The sequence below is a fragment of the Lotus japonicus genome, chromosome 1 (genome assembly GCF_012489685.1).
Source record: "Lotus japonicus ecotype B-129 chromosome 1, LjGifu_v1.2".
NCBI classification, from domain to species: Eukaryota; Viridiplantae; Streptophyta; class Magnoliopsida; order Fabales; family Fabaceae; genus Lotus; species Lotus japonicus.
Genome location: NC_080041.1, coordinates 125,099,093 through 125,114,553, shown reverse-complemented (window position 1 = coordinate 125,114,553; position 15,461 = coordinate 125,099,093). Strand labels below are relative to the sequence as shown.

The 15,461-nt window shown below is 38.3% G+C and overlaps 3 protein-coding genes across 3 annotated transcripts; 2 read left to right on the top strand and 1 right to left on the bottom strand.

Annotated features, from left to right (window-relative positions):
- Positions 1 to 811: 811 nt before the first annotated feature.
- LOC130730282 (chaperone protein ClpC, chloroplastic-like) lies at positions 812 to 6,815 on the bottom strand. Its single transcript, XM_057582244.1, has 10 exons — positions 6,656 to 6,815; positions 5,866 to 6,441; positions 4,793 to 4,908; positions 4,573 to 4,695; positions 4,292 to 4,477; positions 3,845 to 4,060; positions 3,095 to 3,312; positions 2,822 to 2,897; positions 2,646 to 2,735; positions 812 to 2,340 (listed from the first exon to the last, which is right to left on the bottom strand). The coding sequence occupies exons 2-10, from the start codon at positions 6,434 to 6,436 to the stop codon at positions 1,156 to 1,158; spliced, it is 2,781 nt and encodes a 926-aa protein (XP_057438227.1). The 5' UTR covers positions 6,437 to 6,441; positions 6,656 to 6,815; the 3' UTR covers positions 812 to 1,155.
- Positions 6,816 to 11,572: 4,757 nt separating this feature from the next.
- On the top strand, positions 11,573 to 13,245 carry LOC130730279 (UDP-glycosyltransferase 73C3-like). The gene has a single exon (XM_057582240.1). It carries the CDS (start codon positions 11,665 to 11,667, stop codon positions 13,135 to 13,137), a length of 1,473 nt encoding a protein of 490 aa, XP_057438223.1. The 5' UTR covers positions 11,573 to 11,664; the 3' UTR covers positions 13,138 to 13,245.
- Positions 13,246 to 13,381: 136 nt separating this feature from the next.
- On the top strand, positions 13,382 to 15,373 carry LOC130730280 (UDP-glycosyltransferase 73C6-like). The gene has a single exon (XM_057582241.1). The coding sequence runs from the start codon at positions 13,542 to 13,544 to the stop codon at positions 15,000 to 15,002; it is 1,461 nt and encodes a 486-aa protein (XP_057438224.1). The 5' UTR covers positions 13,382 to 13,541; the 3' UTR covers positions 15,003 to 15,373.
- Positions 15,374 to 15,461: the final 88 nt, after the last annotated feature.

The window sequence follows — 15,461 nt, the reverse complement described above, 5'->3', positions numbered from 1 at the left end:
TTTAACCATGCAAACCTCTATATATTAGCAAAGTTGACTTGAGAACATATTAATGAAATGATCAATAATTAGTTTAATTTTTTAATTATTTAATAATATTTAATCTGATTAGAGATAGTATTAGTTAATAGAAAAAAAACAAATAGCATTCCTCTTGAAAAATTGGTGTAGAATAAAATATTAAATTCACTTTGTGATGACATATATCATTAATAATAGATTTAAAATATATACATAAGTAAATATATTTATTAATTAAATTAATGTGATTTAAACATTTTAAAACTATGAAATGATGTTTTCTTGAGCCTAGGGTATCCACCACTAGAAGCAATGAACACTAAGCTGTAAATCACTGGCCAAAAATGCGCTTCATTCCATGGATAGGGAACAAATCATCAACCTCATGGCTAAGGGATGATGTTAGCTATATAATTAAACAAGTTAATATGTTCATTAAAATATAATATTTTTTATGATAAATAATAAATATAATAAGTAAGTATTAAGTATTTCATTACTAAAAAGAATATATTCTTGTTTTAAAATTTTTTGAAAAGGTTATATTATAGTGTGGGTCAACGTATTTTTTATGAATAAGCTAATTTTACATATAAAAGAAACAAATCTAATTATAAATTTATTTTATCCTACTGTTAGTTGACTCATCTTTTAAATTTGATTTATTAAATTAATTATTCTTTAATGATTATATATTAAAATCACAAAAGATGATGACATATGTCATTAATAATATATACATAAATAAATATGTTTACAAATTATATTAACGCTTAATTGAGCTATAAAATTAAAAATAATGTAATGATGTTTAATTATAAGATTTTAATTTTGATACACGGTAACAGTAAAACATTTTTACACTCATATCCAATCTAATACCACGTATTACACCGAGTTTTTTTATACTAACATGCTCCATTAAAATTGGTCATTGATGCTACATATCCAAGGTATGGCAAACAAAGCGTTGAGTTTCATTCATCCCAACCTCTCTTTGCTTGCTATGTTGGCTATATGGGCAAACCAGACCAGTAGTCCATTAAAGTTTTTTACAACTAAAACAGCTATGACTGTATAATATTTTTTTAAAAAAGTACAAATAACTTAGCAAGGCAACCATGTTATTACGATTTACACAGGAAGAACCTCTGGCAGTGATTCTGGGGCACCACTGTCACTGCTACCATTGAGCACAATCACATTACCATCAGAATCAGCATCAACTATAACAGAGTCGCCCTCTTTAATCTCTCTAGCAAGCATCTTCTCTGCCATGCTGTCCTCCAAGAGTCGCATTATTGCTCTTCTTAGAGGCCTAGCCCCATAACTTGGATTATAACCTTCGTCAACCACTCTCTCCTTAAATCTCTCTGTCACTGAAAGATCAATTTCTTTGGTTTTCAGTCTCTCAAACACCTCCTTAAGCATTATGTCAGCTATCTCCTTCACCTCCAGCTTTGTGAGTTGCCTGAAAACAATCATTTCATCCAACCTATTCAGAAACTCAGGCCTAAAGTACTGCTTAAGCTCCTCGGTCACCAAGCTCTTTATTCGATTATAACTGCTGTCTTTCTCATCATAATCAAGGTCAAATCCTATTTTACGGCCTCCTTTCTCAATCACACTACTTCCGACGTTTGATGTCATTATAAGAAGGGTGTTCTTGAAGTCCACAGTTCTCCCTTTACTATCTGTTAGCCTTCCATCTTCCAGGATCTGAAGCATCATGTTGAATACATCAGGATGGGCTTTCTCAATCTCATCAAAGAGTACAACAGTGTAGGGACGGCGCCGAACTGCTTCAGTCAGTTGACCACCCTCAGTGTAACCAACATATCCAGGAGGTGAACCAATGAGTTTGGAGACCGTGTGCCTTTCCATAAATTCACTCATGTCAAGCCGAATCATGGCCTCTTCAGAACCAAAGTAGTATGAAGCCAGTGTTTTGGCCAACTCAGACTTCCCCACACCAGTTGGCCCAGAAAAGATGAAGCTTGCAATTGGACGGTTAGGGTTCTTTAGTCCAACCCGCGCTCGACGGATTGCCCGGCTAATGGCTTTTACTGCTTCATCCTGACCAATAACTCGCTTGTGTAATGTCTCTTCCATCTTGAGGAGGCGATCAGATTCATCTGTCGATACTTTGTCAACAGGAATACCAGTCCAGGAGGCCACAATATGTTGTATGTCAACTTCAGTCACAACTGGACCTCCATCTGCTGCCTCACTCTCTGCCTTACTCATCTCCTTGCCTTTTTCTATAAGAGCTGAGATCTGTGTCTTAAGATCCATTTCTCTGTCTCGCAGCTCTCCAGCCTGTAAAGAAATCCATGTATCGTCAAGCCCGTTACTTATAATCCAAAAAGCGAATAAATTTGGAGACATAATTGGTATGAACAAGAAACAAACCACTAAATGCACTTTACACTCAACAAACTAGAACTAGAAGTCACATCAGAACTTATGGAAAATAATCCTCCATTCTTTTAATGTTAACTGAAAGGTAGAACATCTCTTTTTGAAGACAAACAAGATTACTCATTGGAGTAAGGATTATTATATCCTGAAAACGTTAGTTGATGTTAAAACTTTAATGGTTAAATCTCAGATAAAAGCGTTACCTTTTCAAAGTCTTGGTTGCGAACAGCTTCATCCTTCTCCTTCACAATCTGCCTGACCTCCTTGTCGAGCTCTCTTGCTTCTTCAGGCAACTGTAAATATGGAAATCTGGTTCAATTAGTTCAACAATAGACAAATGATTAACTGTTGATTCAGGGAGGGGAGTCACACAATGTACCTGGGCATGTCGAAGCCGGACTCGGGAACCAGCTTCATCAATCAAATCTATAGCTTTGTCAGGCAAAAACCGATCACTGCAGGAGGCACCATTTTTTATAAGCTAGAAATTACTTAAGATATACATAATGCTATATTCCAGAAGATCAACATAAATTCAGTGAAGAGTTTTCAGTTTAATATTGTAAATAACAATTAAAAGAAATATTCCCTTCCAGCATAAATGAAAAGGAAAATGAACAGAGGAAGTGCAGAAGTATAAATTATGATAAACCTGATATATTGATATGACAGATGTGCAGCAGCTACAAGAGCATCATCTGTATAGCGGAGCTTGTGGTGAATCTCATAGCGTTCTCTAAGTCCTTTCAGTATTTGTATGGTTTCATCCACAGTTGGCTCTGGCACTTTAACTGGCTGGAATCGCCTTTCCAAAGCTGGATCTTTTTCAATGTGCTTCCTGTATTCATCCAGTGTTGTGGCTCCTATACACTGCATAATACGCAGTCATTTTTTTAGAACAGTTCCAAATGAGCAATAGTGACAAGTTTAGCATAGATATTATCATATAACCATATGTCTTCACATTTCACCATAAGTCTGCCATGATCATCTAAGTTGCAATGATACAGCTACGGTACCGGTACCAGGTACGGGTACAAGGTACAAGATTTAAAAACTAAAATATATTAGACAAGCTAGCAAAACACCTTCATAGTAAAAAAAACTAAAATATACATTGTTGTCAAAAGTCAAAACTAACAAAGCATATTGGAAAAAATGGGGATTTGTGCACAAGCACAACGCAAGAGAAGAAACTTGATTTAGTAACTTATTCACCGTCAACCAATGCAGGCGAGCATTGGCCATGAAGGAACAAGATAATTGATAGATATGATTGATGACAAGGATAGGGTATATAAAATGAAACCCCTAGCCCAACAACAACAAAAAAAATGAATTTGAGGTCAGAATCAAAAGGAAATATATTTTGAACACGTCAAGCCGTCAAGGGAAATATGACCTGTAGTTCCCCTCTGGCAAGAGCTGGTTTTAATATGTTTGCAGCATCAATCGCCCCTTCAGCTGCTCCAGCTCCAATTAGTGTGTGAACTTCATCAATGAAAAGGATTATATCATCACTTTGTTTGATTTCCTCCATTAGCTTCTTCAACCTCTCCTCAAATTCTCCACGATATTTAGTTCCAGCAACAAGTAGACCCATATCAAGGGTTATTACCTAAATCATAGACAAAACTAACATTATTCAGGATCCCCAAAAGTGTGATAAAATACCAAATCCAAGAATTTAATCAATAGATTCAATACTTATCAAATACAAATGCAAAATTAATCTCACAAATGAAATGACTGAAAATAAGGCAGGGTGCTCCAAGCAAGTTGATGATAAAGCTGAAAATGGAATAGAAAATTCCCTTAATGAAACCAATGTAAAATAATTCATACTAACCTTCTTTCCCTCTAGGGTTTCAGGAACATCGCCAGTTGCAATCCGTTGAGCAAGACCTTCGGCAATAGCTGTCTTTCCAACACCAGGCTCGCCAATAAGACAAGGATTATTTTTGGTACGACGGCCCAAAATTTGAGTGACGCGTTCAATTTGTGGCTGCCTACCCACAACAGGATCTAATTTTCCCTGAGATTTTGATTTCGGAAGAAAATAAGTATGCTTTTAAACACACAAAAAAACTATACCATATGTCGTGAAGAAAACTAGGAACTGGTAATTACCTCCTCTGCTAGCTTGGTCAAATTGGTGCCATACTCCTCCAAAGTTGGCATCTTATTGCTACTACTTCCGGGGCCAACAGTAGCAGCAATAGTGTCAGCACCCTCACCAACCATGCGAATAACCTGTTCTCACTCAATGGAGTACAAGATTAAAAAAAAGGATAAAAGATATGTCCATATAGTGTGCGGGAAAATGAATAAATGAGGATACAATAGAAACCTGAGAGCGAATATTAGAAGGATCAGCACCCAGGTTTTCAAGAACACGTGCTGCTACACCCTCCCCCTCTCGAAGAAGACCCAGAAGCAAGTGCTCAGACCCAATATAGTTGTGACCTGAAAATTTCAAGGAGTAAGCCTAAACGTTTCATTGAGTGATAACGGAATATTGCATAGACCCATCCCAAAATAAAATAATAGAAGAAAGAACAGAAAGACCAGCCAAAAAATGAATGAATAAATAAATAAACAAATTCATAGATAAACTCCAACTCACTTTGAACACATTTAAAGCAAATTAGTCAACAATCAGATCAATCAAGGCAGCAATAAATTAAGTCATCCTTGGAATGTTTATACCTTTAATAACTTTCTTCAACACTATTATCATGCCAATAACACGTAGTAATATTGACTGCCAGAGAGGGCACTGAGAAACATTTGCCAACTCCAAGTAATATTTGACATCATGATAGCCCATTTAGATGAATCATTTTGAAAAAAAAAAGGCTAGATAGCATCATCTAGCAATGGCTCACTAGGAATGAAAGGTTTTAGAGCCTTTGGAATGAGAATCCAGTGCATGATCCTTCTCTTCTCTCTGTAACTCATTATACGGTGGGGTAGTTTACTAGTTTACCGATCCTCTGTTACTATCTTCCTCTTTTTTTTTCTATAAAATCATCAAAACCTATGTGACTCTTCAAGTAAAATAGATAAATGCACAGAACCAAATGTCCAAATGTAATCAAATCACTTCTACATTCTTCCAAACGACAAAAGCCAAAGAGAAAACCATGGAAAGCTGATCAGAAATGGACAGTTGATTACAAAAAAAGAAAATTCTCATCTTTTTACTTTTTCCCTCATTTTCCCATAAATCATCAAAACCTAGGTTACTCTCCAAGTAAAATAGATAAATGCACCAGAACAAATATAATATAACCAAATCACTTCCACCTTCTTTCAAACAACAAAGAAAAAAAAAAAGAGGCAAATTGGTAAGGTTGATTACAAGGAAGAAAATTTTCATCAATAAAAACACTTCATGGATAAAGGAAAGACAGCATTTACCAAGAAGACGAGCCTCCTCCAGCGAGAGTTCCAAAACACGCTTAGCACGAGGAGTAAATGGAATCTCAACAGCAACAAATCCACTACCCCTTCCAATGATCTTTTCCACTTCCACACGTGCATCTTTAAGGCTAATACCCATAGCCTTGAGAACCTTAGCAGCAATACCAGTGCCTTCACCAATAAGACCCAACAGGACCTGTTCCGTCCCAACAAAATTATGACCCATCCGTCTCGCCTCCTCCTGGGCAAGCATAATCACTTTGATTGCTTTCTCCGTGAAACGCTCAAACATGGCTTTCGGTACGCATCTGCTAGCCCTCGCCTTACGAGACATAGTTGTAGTAGCGAACACCTTAGAATGAAAATCTAGTCCAGGTCTCAACATAGTATCCAAATTATTAAAACTACGCAGGCCCGAGAAACCTGACAATCTTAGTGCAGGAGCTTGCAAGGTGGTATACATCATTTTGACAGGTCTTTTCGACTTCGTGGACCTGTTATTACGACCGTGCGTTCGCCCGGCCACTAGGCCAGGGATATTGATTGACTGAGCCAAAACCCTAGACATGATTCCTGAATTGGTGAAGCATGTTAGCTGAAAAGTAACACACTAGAAACAACACAGTGCACCCATAAAACTAAATGTGTATGTTTCAGCATATCAACATAAGATCATGTGAAAAACAATAACGCATATCAAGAATCAACGATGAATCTACTTGGATAAGGAAACTCAATTACTCAACTACATATCCTAGTTTCGATGCAAAATTACTGAATAACATACCGATCTCGTTGATGGTGGTGAAATGGAGAAGGGAAAATTGCAGAATCGGAGCAGCGTCCTCTCACGACGGCGACGGAGCGGCGTGGCGTGACGTTCGACGAGTCATAGATAGGAGTAACGGTGATAAATGATGGATATTTGGAGAATGGAGAGAGTTAGGGACTTATACCGTGTTTGTTTCTGGTCATTTAGGGGAAAATTAAGGGGATGGAAAATATCATCTGGGGCCCACCATTTCGGAAACGGCTTATATCTCAGCTTCCCCTGAGTATAATTTTTACACATAATGGATACGATATGATAAAGAACAGGATTGTGTTACATTGTCTTACAAGCAAAACAAACAACATATTATAGTAGAATATGATTAAACTATCATATCTCGTCCACTAAACGGACCATAAGAGTATCTACAATGCTTAATACTTTAGTTAGTATTTTGTCATTCTTTTTGTGGGCCCGAAATGCGACATTAAATATGAGATACTCATAAGTTATAGATGCAATTAAAGAATGATGATCGATCTCTGCTTCGCTCAACCGGTCGCTTGCTTTCTTCGGCTAAAATCTGCCACGACTCATTTGTCACGCTAACACGTGACATGGTTCAACCATTTTCTAGTCGTTACCCATTTTTGGGTGTCCACGAAATGAAAGAAAAAAAAAAGTTTTTTGAAAGAGAAGACGAGAGACTACGAGGGAAAATGCGAACCATGTAGAAAGATATTTTTTATTATAAGCAAATGTTGAAAGAGTGAAAATGTTTATGTGAAGTGTGTTAGATTTGGATCATCTCCCGCTTAGTTTCTCTCCAACCTTCTGCAACCAATGATCAACCACATGGTTAACCAAATGGCAAAAAATGGATAGCACACTATTGCAAAGTGAATGATGTTGATATACAGTGGGGAAGGATGTGGTGGCTAGGTGGTGGTGGAGGTTGGGTGGTTGATGGGAAGGAGATGGAAAGAGGAAGGGGAATGTTAGAACCCAGCCAAGAAGAAGATAGAAACTATGATATTGTGGAATATGAACCCTAATTCCTAAATAAGAATTAGAGAGAATGTACAAAGTTGCAGAGCATTCGAGAGACTCTGCTCTCTCCCAAGTCCCAATTTCCTAAATGATCCCAAAAGATACCTAAACTCTTCTAGCAATCCCTTATTTATAGGCTATAAGCCCACTAACACTAAGCCCACTAACAATAAGCCCACTCTAATTCTAGGTCTCTATCATCACTTTCCCCTCAAACATCCACCTTGTCCTCAAGGTGGAGAAAAAGGAGAACAAAAGACCAACAATTGTAACCAGTTGGGCCAGGCCCAATACAACACAAGCCAAAAATAAAGATCAAAACAGAGTGCTCTCCATGTCCCATCTTGTTTGGATGTCTTGCACAGCCCAATGCTCCCAATCAATTCGGGCTTGGCCCATTCTTTTGGGGAAGAGTTCACCAAGAAGTGTGAACCAGCCACGCACGTTCTCTCTCGCAGAGAAAAATAACTCGAACCTTCACTCCATGTGCTCCCACCGCCGTAACAACCAAGACCGGTGGCCTTCGTCGTAACTGTCAAGTCCGGTGGCTTTGCCGGCGGCCGCAAGACAGTTTCCGATTGGCAACTCATCGCGCTTCCATCCTCTGTTGCATACAAACCCATGTACAAATGAGCACCACATGAACCCAAACACAACCAGATGACGACGGAATCTGCTTCCCCCGCCGTAACCGCAATATCTGGTGGTTTCGCTGGCGGTTTCGCTGGCGGTCGATTGACCTTGTCCGGTTTGCGAGAATCGCTGAGGAAGAAGCGTGAACCACTGTCAACAGGGCTTGGCGATTCAGTCTCCGGCTGACTGGCGAACTCCGACGAGCCAAGAGTTGAGTAGAGAGGTTTTTGTTCAATGATTTTGGGCAAAACGTCGTTCTTCCCACTCTCTGCTTGCGAGACCAACAAGCCACCAGCCGCAAGAATCGAAACCTTCGTTGGCTTCGATGACTCCTCCACCACCACTCCAACGTGCTCCGTCGGTGCGAACTCCAATTTCACTGTCGTTACAACCTCCTCTTCTCTCTGCACCGATCCCGCTGTAAGTTGCTCCGTCTCGGAATTCTCTGGTGGTGGTAGCTCGATCTCTGATGGCGCTAACAACACAGAATTCGCCTATGTTTTGGCTTCAATCAAATATGTTCGTTCCCCCTCCCTGCCTTCTTGCGTTCTAGGGACTTCTTCCTCCCCTGAATCTTGATCTGGTTCTGCCAGGTACAGATCTGCTTCTAGTTCGAATTCTCTCAACAATGCCATCACAAAATCCATCCATGTTGCCCTCTGATTTCTTCTTTCCCAGGAATACCACCAGTAGTAAGCTTCTCGCCTCATAGACCTCCTTGCCTCTGAGAATTTCTTCTCTTCTGATATTCCCTTGGCCTCACAATACTGCTCCACACTGATGAGCCACCCCCAAGCCTCTCTTCCATCGAATCTGGGGAACATTTGGCTACCACAGCACCTAGATCGGTGCTCTGATACCATTGTTAGAACCCAGCCAAGAAGAAGATAGAAACTATGATATTGTGGAATATGAACCCTAATTCCTAAATAAGAATTAGAGAGAATGTACAAAGTTGCAGAGCATTCGAGAGGCTCTGCTCTCTCCCAAGTCCCAATTTCCTAAATGATCCCAAAAGATACCTAAACTCTTCTAGCAATCCCTTATTTATAGGCTATAAGCCCACTAACACTAAGCCCACTAACAATAAGCCCACTCTAATTCTAGGTCTCTATCAGAGAAGAAGAAGAGAAAGAGAAAGGAAGGGGAAGAGAATATTCAAAAAATTAATGCAGAGAATTTTGAGGGCTAAAACTAATGTGAAAATTATATGTGAATTCACGTGACCTATAAATTAGTTAAAGTATGTCAAATATATTTTATGACGTTATAAAGACTAATCTAAATCAAACAACATTTGTCATGAAAAAAAAAGAAATTTTTTTCAGTTGCCGTTTTAATTTCGGGTGTATAACTCATGGACAAAAACATATTATAGAGGCTGATTCAGAGTTGGCTATTGGCTTCTTGAACAAATGTTATTAAAATTCCACCTCTTGTGCTTTATTTGTTAAAGAGATTAATGCTTTGATAGATAAGAACCTCAGGTTTATTGGAAGCATATTTACAGAGACATATGAAGCACTGATTCGGACAAGACACGACATGGGCATCGCGACAAGGTGAAACTCCAAAAAATAAGATACGAGAACACCTATATATTTATATATATATATATATATATATATATATATATATATATATATCATAGTATCAAAAAGAAAAAAGAAAACTATATTCATAAAATAAAGAGAACATGTGATCAACAAGAAAACAACTATTGTCATTAAAAGTTAAATAAAGAGAGTTTGAAATTAAGGTCAAGAGTGACAAGTGACAACTAACAAGTTAATCTTATTACAACTATCTTAAAACTTCCTAAGTTCTATGACAATGAGCTTTACCAAAAAGATATAAGAAACTTCAATTTATAATTTAAGCACTTTCTACTTTATCTCTAAAACAAGAGAAATTTATAATTTAAGCACTTTCTACTTTATCTCTAAAACAAGAGAGCTAATTTATCTAGTGACTCCCTCTTGATCATTACCATCATCATCATTAAAAAACACAACCTCTATTATTTAAAATGTATTTTATATTTAACATTAAAAAAAATTAAAAAACTAATATAGGTGTCACGAGAGGTGTCTAACCATGAAGGAGTGTCAACTCAATTTCAGAAAGGTGTCCGAGCCGTGACCACGCCATGTCCGAGCCTAAACAAATATTTTTTTAAAATTCGCTCTAACAACTATCGGACACGTGTCTCACAAGTGTCGGACACGTGTCCAACAAGTGTCAGCAAAGCGTCAGTGTCGCTCCCGTGTCGAACACCTGTACACGCCATTTCCTTGAAGTGTTCGTGCTTTCTAGATAGACACTAATTCGGTTACTGATGCTTTTGCTATGAATAGATTATCCTTGCTATCTCAGCCAAGAGTTTATGATGTTTTGTCTTCTTTTTGTTTGATTATTTAATGTTTAACTCTTGTAGCACTTCATTTGTGAGGAACTAGGTTCCACGTTTTTGTGCTTTTAGCCCCTTTATTAATAAAAAATTTATTTAACCCAAAAAAATACTCCATTCAAACAATTCCTCATGAGTCACGACTCACGTGTAATTGTTTCTTTACCATAAAGTAAAAGTTATATTAACTTATCCAATCTACTTGTGCTTGATCCCCTAACTTGCCACCCCGAACAGAATTGCAGGTGAGCTGAGATTCCCACTTAATATATTCTTTGAATGCAAAATCAATGGACCAGGGTGTCTTGAAGAACTCCAAAATTTCAGAGGAAAGAAAGATTGCGGCCAACTTTTCCTCTATTTTTATCATTATATCCTATTTCTATTTCGGCTTATCAAGATTCAATATTATCTATTTCCCTTTTAAAAAAATAATATTATCTAGTTGGGTAGCATAGTAACAAAATGACATCACACAACTAAAATTAGACATAAAAGAATAAAACTAGCACACGTAAAGAAAAAATCACTCACAACTGTAAAAAAACTTTCTCTAAATAAGAAAGCACTCACCGGAAGAAGCACAAATTTTCTCCCCAAGAAAAAAACGAGGTATCTATTAAATATCTACTACATTGCTTATATGTCAGTCTAAGTTATCATTAAATGAACCCCCTTTTCTACACAGCTCAATTTAGTTTTCAAAATTTTACCATTTTAAAAAAAGTAAAAGTGTTACTTCACACTTAAATTAAGAGATAGATGAAGAAATGAGAAAAAAAAAGTAAAAGATATGATATGTGATATGATTAAAAATAAAATTAAAAAAATAGTGAACTAAACGTCGAATGAATAAATAAAAAAATTGCCACAAATTGTGCTCATTGTGCTCATGCTCTTCTATATAGCTTAATCTCCACTTTATATATTGATGCAACTCACCAACATCATGATTCATGCCATGGCTTCCCAAACTTACCAGCAACACTTCCTTCTTGTACCCTTCATGTCCCAAAGCCATCTTATTCCTTTTACACAGTTAGCCAAGTTACTTGCAGCCAATGGTATCACTGTCACCATTGTCCTCACACCCCTCAATGCAACCAGGTTCAACATGGTCATTGACCAAGCAAAAGCTTCCAACCTCAAAATCCACTTTAAGGTGCTACCCTTCCCCTGCAAAGAAGCAGGGTTACCAGAAGGGTGTGAAAACATGGACTCTGTCACTTCCCCTCAACACCAACCCTTGTTCTTTGCAGCTTGCAACATGCTTAAACAGCCACTTGAGAAATGGCTTTCAGAGCTGGAAACAGTACCAACCTGCATCATTTCAGATATTTGCCTTCCTTGGACTTCAAGTACTGCAACAAAGTTCAACATACCAAGGGTAATCTTCCATGGAATCTCTTGTTTCACCCTTTTGTGCTCACATAACATTAGCACTTCCAAGGTTCATGAGAGGGTCACCTCAATGTCTCAGCCATTTGTGGTGCCAGACTTGCCTGAGAGAATTGAATTCACAAAGGCACAGTTACCTGAAGCAATGATGAAGGACTCTGAGTCTTTGAAAGAAGCTATTGAACAATTCAAAAAGGCTGAACTTTCCTCACAAGGGATATTGGTGAACACTTTTGAGGAGTTGGAGATGATGTATGTTAGGGGGTATGAGAAAGTGGCAAGAAATGTTTGGTGTGTCGGACCACTTTCTTTATATGAAAAATTAATGTTGGAGAAGCTTGGGAGGGATGATAAACCATCCATGGATGAGTCAGAATGTGTAAAATTTCTTCTTTCTAACAAGCCTTGTTCTGTTATCTATGTCTGTTTTGGCAGCATGTCTCACTTTCAAGCTTCACAGCTAAAGGAGCTAGCTTTGGGATTGGAAGCATCAAACCATCCATTCATTTGGGTAATTGGAAAAAATGATTGTTCTGCTGAGCTAGAAAAATGGTTAGTAGGGGAGAATTTTACAGAGAGGAACAAGGGAAGGGGTGTCATAGTGAGAGGATGGGCACCACAAGTTGAGATACTGTTCCACCCTGCAACTGGAGGATTCTTGTCACACTGTGGTTGGAATTCCACACTGGAAGCAGTTTCTGCAGGTGTGCCAATGATAACTTGGCCAATGGTTGCTGAACAGTTCTTCAATGAGAAGCTCATTGTGCAAGTTCTGAAGACTGGTGTGAGGATTGGGGTTGAAGGTGGTGGGGATACCATTGTGAAGAAGGAGGATGTGAAGAAGGCTATTGAGCAGCTCATGGAGCAGGGTGGGGAAGGGGAACAGAGAAGGAACAGAGCCAAGAAACTAAAAGAAATGGCTCATAAGGCACTTGAAGATGGTGGATCTTCCTCTTCAAATTGCAAATCATTTATCCAACATATTGTGGGGCAAGTTCATAGTTAATGATTAAGCATAAGCAAAAAATGATGGCACATTAGTTAAATGTGTATTTTATATGTTTCTTCTTCTAATAAAAATATAACAACTCAATAAAGCAATGTTTCAGTTTCACTTTGAAACTAATATTATCTTTCTTAATTGTTAAATTTTAGTTTGGTTCTGAATGAATTAGAACCCATGATAGTAAATAGAACCAAAAGAAGTGTACAAGTTTGACTTCAACACTTCAAGTGTTCCACCAATTACAAGCCTGCAAGCTTGGATATCATTATCATTGAATAGGTAGTCACTGATATCATAGAAGCAACTCTTGTGGTGCTTTTAAGAGAAGTTTCCTGCAGAATACAGATAAACAAGTGCATTAACCAAGTCACAAGTGTTCATCCCCTCCTCCAAATCAAGCATAAATGGCTTCCCAAGCACCTAAGCTTCACTTTGTCCTCTTTCCCCTCATGTCCCCAGGCCACATGCTCCCCATGATAGACCTTGCAACAATATTAGCACACCAGAACATAATTGTCACCGTTATCACAACCCCACACAACGCTGCTCGTTTCTCAGAAACCTTCACTCGCGCTTCCGAATCCGGCCTTCAACTCAGATTAGTCCAGCTCCAATTCCCATCTAAAGATGCTGGATTCCCAGAAGGGTGTGAGAATTTTGACATGCTTCCATCCATGAGCATGGGATATGATTTTTTCAAAGCAGCAAACACAATTCTGCAGGAACCAGCTGAAAAAGTGTTTGAAGAGTTAACACCAAATCCAAACTGCATAATATCTGATGTTAGTTTCCCATATACTGCTGAAATAGCCACCAAGTTCAATATTCCCAGGATTTCCTTCTATGGAGTGAGTTGCTTCTGTCTTCTCTGGCAGATGAATTTGTTAACCTCTCAGGTTCTGGAAAACACAGCCACAGATTCGGAATACTTCGCCATACCCGGAATTCCTGACAAAATTGAGATCACTAGAGCTCAGATGCCAAGTTCAAGTAATGGAAACTGGAAGGAGTTTGTTGACAAAATGGCTGCAGCTGAAATGGTTTCTTATGGGGTGGTGGTGAATTCTTTTGAGGAGTTGGAGCCAGACTATGCAAGGGATTTCAAGAAGGTTAAGAATGATAAACTCTGGTGTGTTGGCCCTGTGTCACTCAGCAACAGGAATCACCTGGATAAGGCTCAGAGAGGGAACAAGGCTTCAGTTGATATGGAAAGTTGCATGAAATGGCTTGATTTGCAAAATCCAAGTGGGGTTATCTATGTGTGCCTAGGAAGCATTTGCAATTTAAGTCCTTTGCAGTTTATTGAGATTGGTATGGCCTTAGAGGAATCTAATAGGCCATTCATTTGGGTTATAAGGGAAAGAAATCAAACAGAAGAGTTGAAAAGTTGGATTGAGGAATCTGGATTTGAGGAAAGGACTAAAGGGAGAGGACTTTTGATCAAGGGTTGGGCTCCTCAGGTATTGATACTATCACACCCTGCAATTGGAGGGTTCTTAACACACTGTGGTTGGAACTCAACCTTGGAAGCTGTATGTGCTGGTGTGCCAATGCTTACTTGGCCATTATTTGGAGACCAATTCTTCAATGAGAAGTTCATTGTGGAAATATTGAGAGTTGGGGTGAGTGTTGGAGTGGAGAGTCCTGTGAACTGGGGTGATGAAGAGAAAGCTGGGGTGTTGGTGAAGAAAGAAGATGTTCAGAATGCTATACAGAAGTTAATGGATGAGGCAAATGGAAGTGAAGAGAGAAGGGAAAGGGCTAAGAAACTTGCTGAGATGGCCAAGAGAGCTGTAGAAGAAGGAGGATCTTCTCACTCAAATGTGACACTACTAATCCAAGATATCATGCAACAGTCCAACTAAGAAAGTTTCTTTGGGTAGTCAAAACTGCAGGAGAAAAAATTTCAGAGCTCAACTTTTCAGGATGGTAATAGAAGTTTTGAGGAGAAAATTTCCAAGCTTTGTTGCTCTATTCATCCTCATGTATGTCATCTTAGAGAATGAAAAGAGCAACTGATCTTGGAAAGATAACAAGAATGCAGGAGGATGGTTCATCCCACTTCAACATTTCATGCTGAGTTCAAGGTATAATGAAACATTTATATACTAAATATGAGTTATACATCAAGTAAATTATTGGGTTTGTTACAGCTTGTGCTTCTCAGTGAGAGAACATTGTTTTAGCTTACAAGTATTCTCAGCTATAAGTAAACTCATCCTTCAGCCTTATACAACCTGATTTTCTTTTGGTTTGAACTTTTATGGAAGCAGCTGAATGACTTAAGGACTTAATTCTACATCTTGTGTGAATACACACATACA